General features: G+C 51.0%; 1 protein-coding gene and 1 pseudogene across 2 annotated transcripts in view; one reads left to right on the top strand and one right to left on the bottom strand.

The window, feature by feature from the left end:
• Positions 1-18,073, bottom strand: part of PLCG2 (phospholipase C gamma 2) — a 159,188-nt gene that overhangs the window by 55,912 nt on the left and 85,203 nt on the right. For both annotated transcript variants that reach the window (XM_045439855.1, XM_045439856.1), the window contains exons 8-16: positions 17,964-18,007; positions 15,019-15,091; positions 10,152-10,253; positions 8,778-8,896; positions 7,019-7,104; positions 4,765-4,885; positions 4,293-4,461; positions 1,095-1,199; positions 52-141 (exon numbers count right to left, since the gene is read on the bottom strand). In XM_045439855.1, the coding sequence (XP_045295811.1) occupies positions 52-141; positions 1,095-1,199; positions 4,293-4,461; positions 4,765-4,885; positions 7,019-7,104; positions 8,778-8,896; positions 10,152-10,253; positions 15,019-15,091; positions 17,964-18,007 (909 nt within the window). The remainder of the gene's footprint in view (positions 1-51; positions 142-1,094; positions 1,200-4,292; positions 4,462-4,764; positions 4,886-7,018; positions 7,105-8,777; positions 8,897-10,151; positions 10,254-15,018; positions 15,092-17,963; positions 18,008-18,073) is intronic.
• On the top strand, positions 16,836-17,272 carry LOC123577699 (annotated as a pseudogene).

Genomic DNA, 18,073 nt, shown 5'->3' with positions numbered 1-18,073 from the left:
TGTCCAGGCCTGTGGGCCAGGGGAGAAGACCAGTTAGGGGGTCTCCCCTACCTGGGGCAGCTCCTCCTCTGCAGTCTGCTCAATGTCATCGCTGAACGACAGCTTGGCATCAGCGATGGCACAGTAGTGCCGGGTCCATTTCTAGAAGGGAAAACCAGCATTAGCTCTTGCCCTCATTCTTGGCCCCATCCACTCAGGGGCCCAGAGCCCCTGCCCTGGGATGCGTCGTTCCCACTTTCATAGACATTTGTGGTGGTTTCATGGAATTTGATCCCCTTCGAGACATTTCTTTTAAAACATCTATTGATTTTGGGGTTCCTTTGGCATTTTCAGGACTTTTTTATTCAGTGCGTGGTAAGTACAACTTGGCATCAGATTTCTAGTTCGTATTTAATTTGAAGGCTATTACGAATGATGGGATTGTTTTTTGGGTCTCATGACTGTTTTTTTCCATTACACGCACTTTTTACGACTTCCAGGATTTCTCAGCCAGTTTGTCTAGAGTCTCTTCCACATCGGTGACTTAATTCTTTACTTTAACGTTAACAATTTTTAGTATTTCTAGGATGTGAGAAGAGACATATCAAAACATACTCAAGTGGATTCGCATGTTAGGTTATGGGACGTGGGAAGTGGCCTTACACTCAAAATGCATTACTCTCACCAAAATAAGGTTTCCAGTGGGAGTGTCCCAGACGGAAGGATACTAAGGAGTTAGGACAAGTAAATGCACTGTGGTATCCTGAACTGAACCCTGGACCAGAGAAAGGAAGTCAGTGGACCAACTGGTAAAACTGGAATAAGGTCCATGAATTAATTATGATTGTACCAATGTCCATTTCCTGCTTCCAATAATTATCCTCTAAGTTATGGAGAATGTCAGTATTTGGGGAAGCTAAGTGAAGAGTATGTAAAACATCCTTGTATCTGTGTGTGTGTAAATACCCAGTACGTTAGGTGGAATATAAAATTATTTTGAAGTAAACCATTAAAAAAAATAGGTCAAAATGCAAATAAGACAGGAATACTCTCAGAGTTCTCTAGTAGACCTCAGATGCACTCAAGGCTCTGAGAAGGAGTGCAAGGACACCCACCTGGTCAATGGAATCCCACATGTACAGTTCACCCTGTTGCTTGTGCTCATCTTTCTTATCTTCCACGTTGACATCCACATCGCCTCGGGGGCCCAGCTTCTTATGCTGAGGGGAAAAAATACACATAGCCTATCTGCCTCGAGACCCAGGTTTGGAATCTCTGAGCCAGTAAGCGTTCATCCACATCAGCCAGCCAGGAAGCATCTATCTGCAGCATGCGCCTCAGGGCCTTTGCACTGTCTGGTCTCTCTGCCTGGCTCGTCTCTCACTTTAGCTCTGTGCTCAGGGTCACCTCCTCAGGGGCGCCCTCCTGGACCGTGTGGTCTACACAGAGCCTCCGCTCTCCTTCCCCTCCCTGTCACCATCTGACCACTGGGAATTATTTTCCATACTCTTGGCCCTTTGTGTATCTTTAGGCCTATCTTTGTCTTCTGTCTTTCCTGCTAAAATACAAGTCCCATGAGGGCAGGACTTGGTTTTGAATCTCCTGTGGTAGCTCAGCAGGTAGTAAGTGCTGGATAAACATTCAGTATATCAGTGATACCACATGCGCCCCCCACCTTCTCCGGCACACAGAGGAAAAGCAGCAACAGCCAGCCCAGGGCCCGGGCTGTGCAGGGCAGAGGACTGCGCACTGGACATGCAGATTTAAGACCTAAGTGCACACAGCACTCCTGCTGCTTTATCAGCTGTGTGACCCTGGGCAGGTGGCTGCACATCTCTGAGCCAGTGCTCTCTGAAGACAGTGACTACAACCACCTTCATCCAGGTAAGTACTGATGCCCACCCAGGCAGGTACTTGGAAATCCCAGATTCTGGAGGAAGCTCAGGGCTGGGAACCAGACAGGGGCTTGAATTCAGAGCCTTACTAGCTGCGTGACCTCGGCTGTGTGACAATTTGTCTCGGTCTCAGTATCGTCCCCTGTGAAATGAGGATAATGACAGCCCCTGCTGGGTCCTGTAAGCCAGTGGGTGCGAAAGATACTTCTATAAGGTGAAACTTTTCAAAGTACCATAATCTCAGCTAAGCCACCTTTTCAACCTCAGTGTCCCCATGTGGAAAGTGACCCTGGGGCCTGGGATCGTAGGGCTGTAGGAGACTGAAGAGTATTTCATGCCATGCTTCGCCCAGTGAGTGACATACCAGGAACGCCTCACAAATGCTATTCCTCCCTCTTTCCTGAAACAGAAAGGAGTGAGCCACCAAGTGCCACGGGTAGGCAATGTGTGCTCTGAAAGGGGCCTTCAGGGCTCCACATCAGAAAACAAGAGCCAGGAAATCCCTGGGGACACACAGAGAGTGGTCCCAAGAAAGTGAAGCTATATAGAAATGCAGACTCGCAGACGGAGGCCTGAGAAGCCGTGGACCCTTCCCAGCCGAGCTCCCTTGGCCTCTAGTCCTGCCTTCCCTATGCTGGAAGCTTCCTTAAGTATCTCAGTGAAAAGTGCCCCAGGTCTTAGCCAGATCCTCTCAGATGTTGCTGCTTTTACACCGAGGGCACGGACATCCCTTCCTCTGCACGAACCTCGACGAAAGCCCCCTCACACTGTTTGGTACCCCTCTGTTAACGCTTCTGTCTTCCCACTAGACTGCGACCTCCTGGCACACAGGCATTGTTCCCAGTTCCCAGTACATCTTGGTGGTCCAGCGACGATCTAGGAAACGTGCCACGTGTTTATGGAGGTTACTCCCACAACCTGAGGGCACGGCCTTTTCTCCGCCTGGTGAACACCTGTCCATCCTTCCATACGAACCTGCTGCTTGTCAACAAAATCCATCCCCCTCCTTCTGCCAAGGGCCACCCAGGTAGAGACCTCACATCCATCGTCCTTGGCAGGAGGTGTGGACATGTGACTAAATTCTCACACACAGGACAGAACAGGCCGGACATACCTAACGGACATTCTGCTTGTTTGGCAGGAGTCGCGGACCCTGGACGCGCTCACACTGCCCCTCCTATGAGCTGGAGCTCAGGTAGGCCTACAACCCAGCACCAGCCACACACAAGGACAGCACCCCAGGGCATAGCCTTCACCATTTCTGTGCCAGGGACCTCCTTCGAAGCCTGGGCAAGACTCTGAATCCCTTTCTCAGGATAAATATTTATGATACATACAATTATAAGAGACACTATACTGAAACACAGTTAAGATACTGAATATTTGTAATATAAATAGATGTACTTCTTTATTAATATCTTAAGATCTAGAGTCAAATCTATTAACTACCACAATTTCAAAGCAGTGATGAGCACAGCATTATTTTCAGATATTTGCGACAACATAAACACGATATGAAAACCTCTGTGATTTCTGCTGGTGACAAAGCCCCAAGTGGCTTGTTGGCAATATTCGTAATGAAAGGAAACCTTCAGTTTTAGTTACAGGTTAATAAAAATAAAGAGGCAACATTTTTCCCCGAAGTTCACATGCTACCCCAACCCTAATTCTAACTGCAGATTCGCTGGGGGTCGATAGAATCCCAGCTGAAAACCAGTTTTCCCTGGGAGACTGGAGAACAAAAAGAGAATGCTGGGTCCCTGGAAAGCCTTCTGGGCCAGAGCTCAACCTTCTAGAACACTCTCCCTCAGCTTAGGAAGAAATGGTCTCTCCCGTGTTTTAAGCCACTGTGTATCTGGTTTCTTTGTCCGAGGAATACAGATCCCCAAACATCACCCCTCTCCCTGGCACCCCTGCACTCTCAGACAAGGCTGGTCCCTCCTCTCTCCCCACAGCACTTGGCAAACCACCCTCTTCATCCCGTTAGCGCACGCAGCCTTTTGGGGCAACTGTCCACCTCCAGTCCATCTCACATGCTGGAATGGGAGCTCCCGAAGTCAAGAAGGGAGTCTGGGTCACTGGAACACCCCCGGCACAGAGACCTGACTCTGCCACGGGCGCGGTGGAGGTCTGCCCCAAGAATGAACGAACCACAGTTAACACTTACGTGGCACCTGCTACGGCCCAGGGGCCAGTCCTAAGGACTGTGCGCACATTTTCTCACGGGATGCTCACGGCCAACGCAGTAGGTTCTCTTACACACCTCCCGAGACTGGTGAGGACATAGTGGCATCGAGAGGTTAAATGGCTTTGCCCAGTGTCACTCACAGAGACAGTAAGGGGAGCTGGTGGGACCAGGAGCCTGTGCTCTGAGCCACGGACTCTCCTGAATGCACGACAGCACCCGAGGTCACCTGCCTTGATGATGATCTTCTCCCGCAGCTGGCTGGGCGAGGGCAGCTGGTCAGCACTGGCCTCCGTGGGCTTTGTCAACAGCAGGTCGCCAAACACCTCCTTGAACACCCTGGCCATGTGGCGCTGCTGCTCCACACAGCAGTGCTCTTCGATGGACAGGATCACCGGGAAGCTGCAGGAGGCAGGAGCCAGCTCAGCTCAACAGGCTGGCGGGGAGTGTGGGGGCAGCAGAGGTCACTGGTGTCCCAGCCCTAGCCTCCTCCAGGCTCTAGAACCAGGGAGGGACTTGCACTTTGGGCCTGCAGGGGGCGCCAACACCCAGTTGAAGACATTGGCAGCGACCAGCCAGGATGGAGACCGGGCTGGCGGATGTGTATCTGTGCGTGTGTCGGGTGTGGGAGGGCAGGGGGGCAGGAAGGGGCGTCTGTCTACCTGTCCCTTAAAGATGAACCACCGGCAAATCAAGCCCACAAACCTTGAGGTGACAAAGGCATGGTCTTTGATGGCCTGCACGACGTCATCAAACTTGATCTTGGTGGTCCGCGTCCAGCCGTGGTAGATGATGGGCTTCCCATCGGGCCCGTCCCAGCAGTCCACTGAGGGAACAGACATGCAGCCTCAACATCTGCCTGTCACTCTCCGCCTCGAGAGTCCACTGACGGCAGGCACACCGCGGGGCGGGGGGGGGGGGGGGGCAGCTGTGAGGTTGGCCGCGGCCCCCAATTGGCTCAGATCCTACGACACGGGGGGCCACACCCAAAAATTCCCTTCAGGGACCGGCAATGTGAGGACCCATGTTACCTGTGTGCATTACCCGTGCAGTTACAGGAAGATCTGGGTTGCTCGATTAAGGGTCTCTTTGTAGGGGTTTCGGGGTGGTTCAGTTGGTTAAGCACGTGACCCTTGATTTAGGCCAGGTCATGATCTCACGGTACATGAGTTCAAGACCTGCATCAGGCTCTGCACTGACAGGGCAGACCCTGATTGGGATTCTCTCTCTCTCAATCTCTCCCTTTTTTTTTTTTTTAATTTTTTTTTTTAATGTTTTTATTTATTTTTGAAGGATAGAGAGACTGAGCGTGAGCAGGGGAGGAGCAGAGAGAGAGGGAGACACAGAAATTGAAGCAGGCTCCAGGCTCCGAGCTGTCAGCCCAGAGCCCGACACGGGGCTCGAACTCACGAACTGGGAGATCATGACCTGAGCCGAAGTCGGATGCTCAGCCGACTGAGCCACCCAGGCGCCCCTCTCTCTCTCTCTTTGAAAGTAAATAAACTTCACTGGGTCGCCTGGGTGGATGAATCGATTAAGCACGAGACTCTTGATTTAAGCCCAGGTCATGATCTCCCAGTTTGTGAGGCTGAGCCCCTGTTCAGGTTCTGTGCTGACAGTGCAGACCCTGCTTGGGATTCTCTCTCTACCCGCCCCCCCCTCCGCCCCTCCCCCATTAACGCTGTGTGTTTGTTTCTCTCTCAAAATAAAGTTAAATAAATGAACTTAAAAAAATAAATAAAGGTCCCTTTGTAATGCGACACATTTGTCCAAAAGAAACTAGTTTAAATGTTTCTTTTTAAAGAAGATATTTATAACGTGGGTTGTTTTTTTTTTTTTTTTCTTATTTCACTTGGCTTGCTTTTTCTACAACTGGAAGTGATACTGAACAAGGAGACATTTATTTTTTTAAAGTTCTGGTAAAACATCCCAACAGAAAAGGTGAACAGCCCCTCTATTTTCAACCCCCAGAGGAAGTAGGAGCTGATAGTTTTTTTCACATTTGCTTTTTCCTGGAAGGCAGGGTGGTATACACTCAGGCAACTGTCTACAGGAACAACTGCCATTAAAGTCTGATGCCACGGTGAGTGTCTGTGATAAAATCGGAGCCTAAGTCAGTTCTCTGTGCCCTTTCTCAGCCCAATGCACCTGCGGGCCAGTGGTGGTACAGTCAGGCCAGGGGGGTGAGGGCTGAGAAAGGAGAAGCGGCTGGACGTCTCTAAGGGCCTGGATCATCTATGTCGGGGTGTCTGTGAGCAGCTATGAAAAGAACATCCAGGGTGGTACCCATGTCTGGGCCAGCTGTGAAACACAGAGGGCTCTAGCCTTCCTCCAAAAGCATTTCAGAAGAGGGGGCGGGGCACCTGGGTGGCTCAGTCAGTTAAGCGTTCAACTTGGGCTCAGGTCATGATCTCATGGTTCGTGGGTTCAAGCCCCGCGTCGGGCTCCGTGCTGACAGCTCCGAGCCTGGAGCCTGCTTCCTATTCGGTGTCTCCCTCTCTCTCTGCCCCTCCCCAGCTCTGTCTCTCTCTCTCTCTCTCTCTCTCTCAAAAATAAATAATTGTTACAAAAATGAATTAAAATAAGTAAAAAATAATTTAAAACAGCCCAGAAGGAAGCTGGAGGAGGAGAGGAGCATTAACAAAGCTTAGGTACTGGCCTCCCCCAGCTCTGCCGCTGCATCAGATGCCCAAATCCTTTGCCCAAGAGTTTCTGACTCCAACCCAGCCAGGCTCAACACCACCCCTTGCCCTGGGGGGAAACCCTCTGGGGAAAGGTCCCTCCCTGGCTGTTGGAGGCCACATCCCCCACCCAGATGCTAGGAGCACCTGGGCTCTCCCTTGGCCTGCCCCACTCATCCCCACGACTCAGGCTTTACGGACAAGAAAGGCAACGAGCAGCCCCACGGCAGGCTGCAGTTCAGCAGCAGCATCACCTGCACCAGGAAAAGGGCACTCACGCTCGATGCAGCGACAGCCCATGCGCAGGCAGCGGATGTATGCCTCCGTGGACGACTCACTCCGCAGCTGGTCACCGGTGAGGTACCTGAGGGACGGGAGGCGGCGGCCGGGTGGGGGCAGGCCCGCACCTCGGGGAGTCCTGGGGAACTTCTCAGCCCAGGTGCCCAACATCCTCAACTCTGTCTAGAAAGACCAGTGGTCGGGATCTGGGCCAGACACATGCAATCGTGTGGCCACACCAGTCACGAGCCTTAGACTCAGGCCACAATCGCAGGATGTGGACAGCAGCCACCTTGGCAATCCAAGGGAAGGGGCGAGGCTGTGTGTTCTTTGGAGAAGCACTCGGTCAAAGTGTATCAGGAATGAAATGGACGTATGGCCATCGATTCATACCCGCCCCCGCTATGGTGTCCACTAGGCCCCCAGTCCAATGCTGGGCCACTGTTTTCGTTTCAGGGCTCCAGGCCAAGCACAGATCTTCAACAACCACTGCTAGAACTCAATGGACTTTGAATTATGTCCACCAAAACTGACATAAAAATGCCTATTTTGGGGTGCCTGGGTGGCTCAGTTGGTTAAGTGTCCAACTTCAGCTCAGGGTATGATCTCGTGGTTTGTGGGTTCATGCCCCATGTTGGGCTCTGTGCTGACAACTCAGAGCCTGGAGCCTGCTTCAGATTCTCTGTCTCCCTTCCTCCCTCTCTCTGCCCCTCCCCCACCCATTCTCTCTCTCTCTCTCTCTCTCTCTCTCTCAAAAACAAATAAACATTTTAAAAAATTTTAATAAAAAGCAGAGTTTTATGCACTGTCCCTCTCACCACACATCCACCCCCCACCCTTTTAAGAGTTCACGTTCCTTAACTATCCTCTGGATTTGGTAGAATTCACCACTCTAAGCCAATGGACATGGTGGGAAAGAGAGAACCATGCAATCATTTTGCCCCTGAAAAAGACTTTAACTTCCCAAAATGCCTTCTCTCTGACTCCTGTCTGCCACGGCCCTTGGAAAGGTACCAACCTGTAGCTCTCATGATGCCCAGGTCCCAAGACTTTCGCCTTCTCACCTTACAAGGCAGATTAAATATTGGAACTTCGGTGCAACATCCATTTCTTTCTTCCAGTCTACCCTCTCTTTTGCAATCAGGATAATCTTGCAAACACTGGAACGTGTTGCTCTCTGGCAGATTCCACTCAAACACAACTGCTGTCCTGCTCTCTTATCATTCACCCTCCTGGATTCTAGAGTCTCGTCTTAACAAACCCCGCTCCGTTCCTCATGCCCCTGGACCTTTGAACATGCTGTTCCTCCTTGCCTCACCACCTCTTCGTCTCTCACCAACTCCTATTCATCCTTAAATCAAAGGAGGCCTTTTCCCCCTCCAAGGACATGAGGAGGGGGCTCCCTCTCTCTTCACTGCTATATCCCCAGTGCCCAGCACAGGGTATAGACCCAGTCAGGACCAGTTCAATAACTAATTCAGTTGCTCTGCCGTGGCTACTAGGAGATGTCCAAACCGTGAAAACCAGCTTTGCCAACCTGCTTCTTAGGGCCACAGAGAAAACATGATTATTGCAAATATCAACTGGGAAAGGGGGGGTGTGTTCCCATGTCCCTTCCAGAAGCTTGTGTATATTCCAGTCTGAGCAATGTGGCCCTGCACCCTGCCTGCTCCCACGCACTTCCAAGAGCAGGGCACCGGCACCCCACCATGCTGTCTTTGGCTGCCGGGCCCACCACAGGCTCACCAAGAAACTCACGTGTTATGTGAGGAGGAGATCCAGTAATGGGACAAGGGGTTGTTCATGTCCTGTATGTCCACGACGTCGTACTTCTCGTCCCAGATGCTGTTCTCCCGCGAAAACAGGTACGTGAGGAACTAGGAGAGTCACAGAGACAAGATCATCACCCCGATGAGGGGGACCGACAGTGCCTGGATCTTTCCCATCTATGCCAACAACGGAGAAATGGCGGCTCTGATACATCAACTCAGAGAAGATGGTCTCCAGGCCTCAGGTACCCAAGTTTTGTTTTGTTTTGTTTTTGTTTATTAACTTTGAGAGGGAGAGAGGAAAAGACAGAGAGCAGAGGAGGGGCAGAGAGGGAGAGAGAGAAGTCCAAGCAGGCTTTGTGCTGTCAGTGCAGAGCCTGACGTGGGGCTCAAACTCACGAACGAGTTCATGACCTGAGCCAAAATCAAGAGTCGGGGCGCTTAACTGACTGAGTCACCCAGGCGCCCCTACCCAAGTTTGTAACGCAGGACGCTCAGACTTCGGCAGGATATATGGACACAGGTTTTCACTGACCTGTGTGCTATTTTCCTTTTTAATGTGTATCCTAAAATAGTTGATACGAAAAGAGTATAGGCTTCCCACACAGAACTTTTAAGGCATAATAATACCATGAACTTTTGTGAACCCAGCACCCAACCAGAGCCAAAAAACATCACCAGTATCCTAACATCTAGCAGGCAGGAAGTTTCCTCACCCCTTAAAAAAAAATCAGATTGGGGGTTAGTCAGTTGAGCGTCCGACTTCGGCTCCGGTCATGATCTCACAATCCGTGAGTTCGAGCCCCGCGTCGGGCTCTGTGCAGACAGCTCGGAGCCTGGAGCCTGTTTCAGATTCTGTGTCTCCCTCTCTCTCTGCCCCTCCCCCGTTCATGCTGTGTCTCTCTCTGTCTCAAAAAATAAATAAACGTTAAAAAATAATTACAAACAAGATCAGATCGAGGGACACGGGTGCTACAAGGGCTGCCTGGGCACAAGCTTACATGAGGCAGGAGCGCCGTCCCCTCCCCGTCCCACCCTCCTCTCCATCCATCCCCTGCTGCTTCACACGGGGCAGGGGGCAGGTGCAGAAGCCCCATCAACCTCGGAATCTGCTGGCCTTGCTTAGGTCGTTAGCCACAGGCCGGCGGCAGATGCCCTCTAGCGGGAGAAGCAAAGAACCCACCCAGGCTCCACAGCCAAATGGACTAGGATGAGCACAACAGAAGGCTAGAATTCAGAACCTAGAAGAAAAGCAGCTCTCACAGCAAAGCCCTCCAAGGGAAGAGAACCGGAAGAAAGGAACATCAGACGTCACAGACATGAATCGAAGAGGCCCAGCCACGTTGACAGGAAGCCCTCTCACCTCATCAACAAACAAGAAGGGCTCGGCGGTCTCCCTCAGGGTGTCATCGATAAACTTTGTCATCCGCTCGCGGACTTTGTTCAGATCCTGAGCCCAAACCTCCTTGGAATGAGAACGAGAGCAAGAAGTCGTTAGAAAGGGGAATGGCAAAATTCTTCTTCTCTCAGGACCCAGTTTCCATCAGAGACCAAAACACCAGCCTGTTCTGAACGCATATGCGATCAACGCCTGCGTATCACACGTTACTCTGTGCCTGGCCAGCATTCTTTGTAAAGGACCAGAGGGTAAATTTTAGGCTTTGGGTCACAACCACTCAAGTCTGCTACCGTACTGAAAAAGGAGCCATAGACAATACATACATAAATGGCCATGGCTGCGTTCCAATAAAACTTTATTTAGAAAAACAAGTGGTGGGCCAGATTTGGCCCATGGGCCATACTTTGCCGACTCCTGCCCTGTGCTAGCCCTTTACATTTATTAGCCTGAAGAGGCTGGGAGCATAGTTATGTCAGACTGCCAGGGTTGGTCACTTGGCTGACCCTGGCAAGTTACATGCCCCTTCCGTGTCTCATTTACTACGTGAGAATAACACCTATGCACAGACTTTCTGTCAGAGACTGTAGGAAATAAGGCTATGTGCTTAACATAGCCTCTGGTACATAGAAAGTGCTCTGATCTGGGGCATGAGGGTGGCTCAGTCGGTTAAGCATCCAACTTCAGCTCAGGTCACGATCTCATGGTTCAGGAGTTCGAGCCCCACTTCGGGCTCTGTGCGGACACCTCAGAGCATGGAGTTTGCTTTGGATTCTGTGTCTCCCTCTCTGCCCCTCCGCTGCTCACGCTCTATCTCTGTCTCTGTCTCTCTCTCTCAACAATAAATAAACATTAGAAGGTGCTCCAATCCTGGCAGCTTGTGCCAACAACTGTCTTCCTCCTGTGGTCACCTCAGTCCATGCAACTCCGCACCTCATTCATTGCCACTGTCATTTAAAAGCCGAGGAAACAGAGGCTCAGGACGTCACGTGACAACCCCAAGTTCACATAGCTGGTAAGCAGCAGAGTGCAGGTTCCAAATCAACTGACCTAGAATGTCCTCTTTTCAAAGAGTCCGCCAAGTAATGCTTCTCAGATGTTGATGATGTCTGAAATATACCTTCAGCTGTTCGAAAACAGCTTCTACCACTTAGAAACCGGGGCGCCTGGGTAGCTCAGTCGGTTAAGCATCCGACTTCGGCTTGGGTCGTGATCTCACAGTTCGTGAGTTCGAGCCCCACATCGGGCTCTGGGGTGACCACTTAGAGCCTGGAGCCTGCTTCAAATTCTACGTCTCCCTCTCTCTCTGCTCCTCCCCTGCTCATGCTCTCTCTCTCTCCTTCAAAAATAAATAAAAGCATTAAAAAAAATTTAAAAAAAGAAATTCAGACGCCCATTAGAAAAAGAACACGTGGGGCGCCTGGGTGGCGCAGTCGGTTAAGCGTCCGACTTCAGCCAGGTCACGATCTCGCGGTCCCTGAGTTCGAGCCCCGCGTCAGGCTCTGGGCTGATGGCTCAGAGCCTGGAGCCTGTTTCCGATTCTGTGTCTCCCCCTCTCTCTGCCCCTCCCCCGTTCATGCTCTGTCTCTCTCTGTCCCAAAAATAAATAAACGTTGGGAAAAAAAAAAAATAACAAAAAAAAAAAAAAAAAAAAAGAAAAAGAACACGTGGTATTAAGTAACTGTACTGTTTTCCCCTCTAATCCCTAGAAGCCCATATACTCATAGGCAAAAAAGATGCACAAAAAGACGAAACATGACATAGTTTCAACTGTGACTCATGTTTCATGGCTTCTGAATATGCTAAAACCTCTACCTTTAAGGATAATAAAATCAAATGCGCTACCAGATGTGTGTGTGGTTGGACGGGAAGGGTCAGACCGGGAAGTCTGAAAGAAGCAAAAGGCAAGGGCAGATGCAAATAAGGTGGTGAAGAGATGGCCCTGTTGGCACGTGGGTGGCTGACCAACAATGAACCTTACTGTGGATGTTTGCAAATCTACTTGGATAGGGACACAAAGTAGCTGGGAGGCTGGGAGCGGCCGGCTCATCCACACACGAGGCGCTACAATCTTTGAATACTGGAACATAAAACTCAAATCACAGGGATACTTAATGCAAACGCCTCGCCAGACCTAGGTGTCCCCCCACCAAAGGCCAGGGGCTTCCTCGTTCCTTCTCCTACAAAGCTTTTGCATTTACTAAAAGGCACAGGGGCTGAGCCAGCTTAACGTGGAACTGGCCTGGCTGTGAATAAAATCTTCTGCATGAAGGAGGATAAAATACCAACATTCCAGGGGTTAAAAATAAATAAAAATGTATCTATGTGGGGTGGGGTGGGGTGCCAGGCAGCTACGATCATGAAAACGAGAAGCATAACAGAGGAAATGGGGATGAGACTCTCAGCACTGGGCACGGACTGGATGGCCAGGCTCTGCGTTGAACCTTTTCCACAGAGCGGCTCGTTTTAAACTCATGCAGCCCCAGAAAGTACATACGTTACTCTCCATGTTATGTGACTGGAGAAGCTGAGGCTTTGAGTCATTAAATAACTTGCCCCCCAACAGTGAGCCCGAGACCAACCCAGGCACATCACTTCTGGAGTCTTCCTTTTGACACCTTCCCCCTGCCCCCAACCTGTTCGACAGTGGCACCCATCCCCCGCCAGGGCTGGCCTGTGGCACATGTAACCAGTCCTCCGGTGGGAATTTAGGTCAGTTCCAGGCCTTTACTCCTATTAAGAATTCTGCCATTGCTTCTGTAGGGTGAGTTCCTAGGAGAGCAGTTATTTAACTGAGGTATATAAACCTTTTCTTCAAAGTTTTCATTTTAATCACATATTGCCGAAGTGCTCCCTAAAAACCTTGCACGCATCTGCACACCCAACGGGGCCTCCGTGAGTATTCCGCGGGTGAGCACCCATCACCCTCAACAAATGTCCCTGATGAGCAGCCCTGCTTCCTGCCAGCATGGCACAGAGCCAGGCACACGGGACTTAAGGGTCTGCAAGACTGACGGCTCAGTGTCCCCATTCTTGACATCAGGGGCCCCCTGGGTTCTAACTCCCCACTTGGGGAGAGAGATCTCCTGCGCTATGCTCCTGACCCACAGCCCTGATCTCCGAGGGGCCGGTGTGGGTGTCGTAAAATTAAGCAGCACAAGCTGGTGAATTCTAGGGGATCAGGCTACTCGTCCCCAGGGATCTGGCCTCAACGGCTTCCCACCAAACTGAGTAGTTAGGGCAAAAAAGAGGATGGGGAAAAAGAAAACCACGTGCCTCCCTCTGCTTTACGATGCGGGTGGCACAGACCCAGCATGTAAGGTGCCCAGAGAACGCACGTGCCCCTTCGCTGCACCCCACCGCACAGCTGCAGGCTCAGGTGCTCTCCTTGAACCTGCACGGGGGAAGGGTGTCACCCTTTATCACGCACCACCACAGCTGCCCCCTTTGCCTGGGCTTCCGTGTGGCTGGGGTTGCCCCCAGTTGTGTGTCTCTGTTCATTATTTGCTCTACAATCAGTGAAATCTGAACACGGGAGATACGCTGGGTGACATTAACGAGTTTAGTGTGGATTGTGGAACAGGATTGCTGTGGTCATGTTTTGTGGGGAAAAAAAAAAAGTCCGTATCTGTAAGAGAGATGCACTGAAGCATTTACAAAGGAAATAATACATAGCCTGGGGTTTGCTTTAGATTATTCCACTAAAGAAATGAAGAAGAAGGGGAGGGGAGGGGAGGGGAGGGGAGGCACGTGGGTGTGGAGGTGGAGGGCAGGAGAAATAAAATTGGGGAAACGTTCGTAACTTCTTAATCTGAGTGATGGGTACGCGGTGACTCGTGATGCCTATCTGTCTACTCTTGCACATGTCTGAGATGTTCTGGAGTAAAAAGTTTCTTGAGAAGCCAATGAACTGGAATGCTACGAACCTGAAACGGCTCTAAAAAATAAACTCGATTAAAACACCAAAACCAAAAAATTAAATAAGGAGGAAGCAAAGACAACTCCAGGGACAGATGTAAAAAATTTTAAGTATCTACACAAAAATGCATGTATATGTACATACAAAGATCACTGCAATCTTCTCTGACCCCAGGATTCTGGAAAGTAGGGCTCCCATCCTCACTTAGAGAGGAAAGTGGGGAACAGAAAGGTCAAACCACCTGTCCAAGGTCACACAACTAGTAAGAGGATCTCACGTTTCTCTCTGTCGAACTCAGTTTTTCCAACCACAGCACTAGTGACATTTGGGGTTGGGTGACCTGTGCATTTCAGGATGTCAGGCAGTATCTCTGGCTTCTACCCACGAGGTACCAGGAGCCCTCCCACTTGTGGCAACCAAAAACGTCTCCTGACATGCCCGCAACCCCCCGTTTGGTGCAATGACTCTGGTGGAAAACTACTGCCCGACACAAAAGCCCTTCACTCTGCCACCAGCACTTCCCCATGTGTCATTTGTTTGAGGACGGCTGTGCTGTTTTATCCCCCAGAGGACCCGGCAGGCTCATCTGCCCGGTCACATCTTCCCATCGCTCAGGGAAGGCTTCCAGGAAAAGGCCACGTGTGATGAGCCAGGAGAGGGAGCGGAAGCCCGCTAGGTGGGAACAGACGGGGCACCCACCTGCCTCGGACTACTCTCACTCCCCCCTTCTGGATTTGCGCCTTGGAAAGGGGCCAACATGAGGCGGTTTTCCTTCCAGAGTCTAAGACACCAGAGGGGCATCGGACGGGAGCACCAATGTGTCACGACAACCACCGGCCGGGTGGCAGGTGGTGAGAAGATGAGAACCCAGCCCAGGGAGCTCCTCCAGCTCCCCCAGCCCTGGCCTGCCCTCACCTGCTGTTCGTGTAGGAGAAACCGCTGGAAGTCGTGCAGGTAAACAGCGGAGGCATCCGGCCGGTCGGTGTTGCTGCCCTCGGGGAAAGGGAGGGTGTTTAGAGAGGACACGATTGACAGAGGCTGTGCACCGGGCAGCCTGCCACCAGGCACCCTGTGAGTCCCTCCAGGGAGCTGGGTGGCAAGCTGGCCAACGGGGAAACGAGGGGCCAGCGCACAGGGAGAGGCCCAAATCCAGACCCGGAGGACCCAACAGCTAACGGAGTCCCAGAGAAGGAGGAGGGGCTCGCCAGGACATGCAAAGGGTCTCAGTCAAAGGGAACCATATATCCCAAGTCCTAAGGAAAAAGAGAAGGGGGGCAAGGAGCAGGGGGTGGAGGGAGAGAGCAGTGGGGGAGGGGGGCAGACCTGAACCGCACAGCAAATGCTTGGTTCCGGCTGGATGTGGACAGCATTTAGGGGGGGAGCTTATGCTGGAGAAGCGAACAGGGCCCCATCAAAGGGTCTCCTCGGAAGCCACAATCCAGTTTGCTGAGCCACTCAGGGCTCCGAAGCAGCAGTGGGGGTCAGCTGAAGCCCCCCAGGTTCTGGGACGGTGGGGGGAATCAGCCTGAAGACACAAGACACAGGCTTTGGAGAAGATGAAGGCCTACTGTTGGGAGAATTTTCCGTTTGAGAGGAGAGAACCTTTCGCCCTGCATACAGGGAGACCCCACCTCAGCCGGCAGCCTGCTGACAGATGGCCTCATGGAGAGGATGTTCGGGGCCACTGAAAAAGTGGGACCTCACTGGACTGGCAGAGCAACCCTGGCTTCTGTGGAAAGTGCATTCTGTAGAACAGAGCTTTAAGGGGAAATCTATACTTTACCCCTAGAATTTGCAAGGTGTCTATGTGGGGGGGAGGGAAGCGGGGGTGTCTTTTAAAGCACAGGCGATAAAACACACTTTAAGCTGTTGCCTTTACTGAACTCACTTAGGATCCACAAGTCTATCGTCATTCTCTAATTGCAAATGTACTTCCAATCTTCTTTGCTAACGACCCTCATGGTCTAACCCTTATTTTTTCCTTAAAATACTACATGAACATCAGATTTGTTTTGGGGTGCCTGGGTGGCTCAGTCAGTTAAATATCTGTCTTGATTTCGGCTCAGGTCATGATCTCATGGTCCTGAGACTGAGCCACGAGTTGGGCTCTGTGCTGAGTGTGGAATGTGCTGGGGATTCTCTCCCTCCCTCCCTCTCTCTCTCTCTCTCTCTCTCTCTCTGCCCCTCCCCCACTCATGCACATGCGCTCTCTCAAAATAAAAAATTAAACATTTTTTTAAAAACCAGGTTGAGGGGCGCCTGGGTGGCGCAGTCTTGGTTAAGCGTCCGACTTCAGCCAGGTCACGATCTCGCAGTCCGTGGGTTCGAGCCCCGCATCGGGCTCTGGGCTGATGGCTCAGAGCCTGGAGCCTGTTTCCGATTCTGTGTCTCCCTCTCTCTCTGCCCCTCCCCCGTTCATGCTCTGTCTCTCTCTGTCCCAAAAATAAATAAAAACGTTGAGAAAAAAAAAATTTTTTTAAAAAATAAAAACCAGGTTGATGGGGGGTGGGAGGGAGGGGAGGTGATGGGCATTGAAGAGGGCATCTTTTGGGATGACCACTGGGTGCTGTATGGAAACTAATTTGACAATAAATTTCATATAATAAAAAAGAAAAAAAAAGAAAAAAGAAAACAAAAACCCAGATGCTGCCCTTTCCCTGCCGCCGCTGAGTCTCGCGGAGGCGGAGTCTTGAGGAGGCGGAGGCTCGGGTGCGGTCAAGATTCGGCTCTATCCGTAACCCACCGCCATGGCCGAGGAAGGCATTGCTGCTGGGGTGTAATGGATGGTAATACTGCTTGACAAGAGGTGCTGAAGACCGCCCTCATCCCCGATGGCCTAGCACGTGGAATTCGCGAAGCTGCCAAAGCCCTAGACAAGCGCCAAGCCCATCTTTGTGTGCTGGCCTCCAACTGTGATGAGCCTATGTATGTCAAGTTGGTGGAGGCCCTTTGTGCTGAGCACCAGATCAACCTAATTAAGGTTGATGACAACAAGAAACGAGGGGAATGGGTCGGCCTCTGTAAAATTGACAGGGAGGGAAAACTCTATCAAGTGGTTGCTTGCAGCTGTGTGGTGGTTAAGGACTATGGCAAAGAGTCTCAGGCCAAGGATGTCATCGAGGAATGCTTCAAATGCAAGAAATGAACAAATGAACTTGACTCTTGTTCCCCCAAAAAAACAAACAAAAACAAAACAAAAACAAAAAAAAAAAACCAGATGTTTCATATATACTGTGCAGTCTTGAGGTTTCTGGTTTAGAAAGGAACAGGGGTCAGTTGCCAGAGTGTCCTCATCAGTGAGGGCTGGTTCTGAAAATCAGGCCTAGATCAGTGTGCCACAAATCATTTTAGGTGCTGTTAACTCCGTGGCCAACATTTCATGATCACAGAACATGTCATAAATCCCCACTTGGGGAATGAGGAAGAATGGTAAAGGTCCTGACAAGTCCTGCAGCACTTACATTTTAATAATACCATTATCACTATTTATGAGCCCTTGGCCATCCCACACACCACAGAAAGTACTTTCTATGCTTCAACTCGTTTTAATTCACTTCAATCTGCTTAACCAGGCATTTCCAAAACTCATTTCTGGGAGAGCAGGTCCTAAAGCATACAGGCTTCTCTGCAGAACCTTCTGGCCCACCCTCCCACCACTCCACAAACCCTGCTGTTGCTCACGTTTATCCATGCCACGGGCTCAGGACAGCCAGTTTCCCAATGAGAGACTTTGCCCCTGTGGAGATCGGCGCGTGCCCACAGAGGTGCCCCCCCCTTGGAGCCAGCTGGGAGGACCCACACGGGCACCCAAGCCCAACACAGCCGCCCTAAACAACAATAACCCAGAAGAGGTGCCTCACCCCAAGATGAACACGGAAGAATCTTTTTTGAATTCGTCAAGAATCTGAAAGAGAAAACAGAAGGAAAACACACAAAAAATAAGAACATGAGACAAGTCAAGCCACTTCAT

This window comes from Leopardus geoffroyi, chromosome E2 (genome assembly GCF_018350155.1).
Source record: "Leopardus geoffroyi isolate Oge1 chromosome E2, O.geoffroyi_Oge1_pat1.0, whole genome shotgun sequence".
In the NCBI taxonomy this organism is placed as follows: domain Eukaryota; kingdom Metazoa; phylum Chordata; class Mammalia; order Carnivora; family Felidae; genus Leopardus; species Leopardus geoffroyi.
Note: the sequence above shows the minus strand (reverse complement) of the source record. Positions and strands in the feature narration are given on the sequence as shown.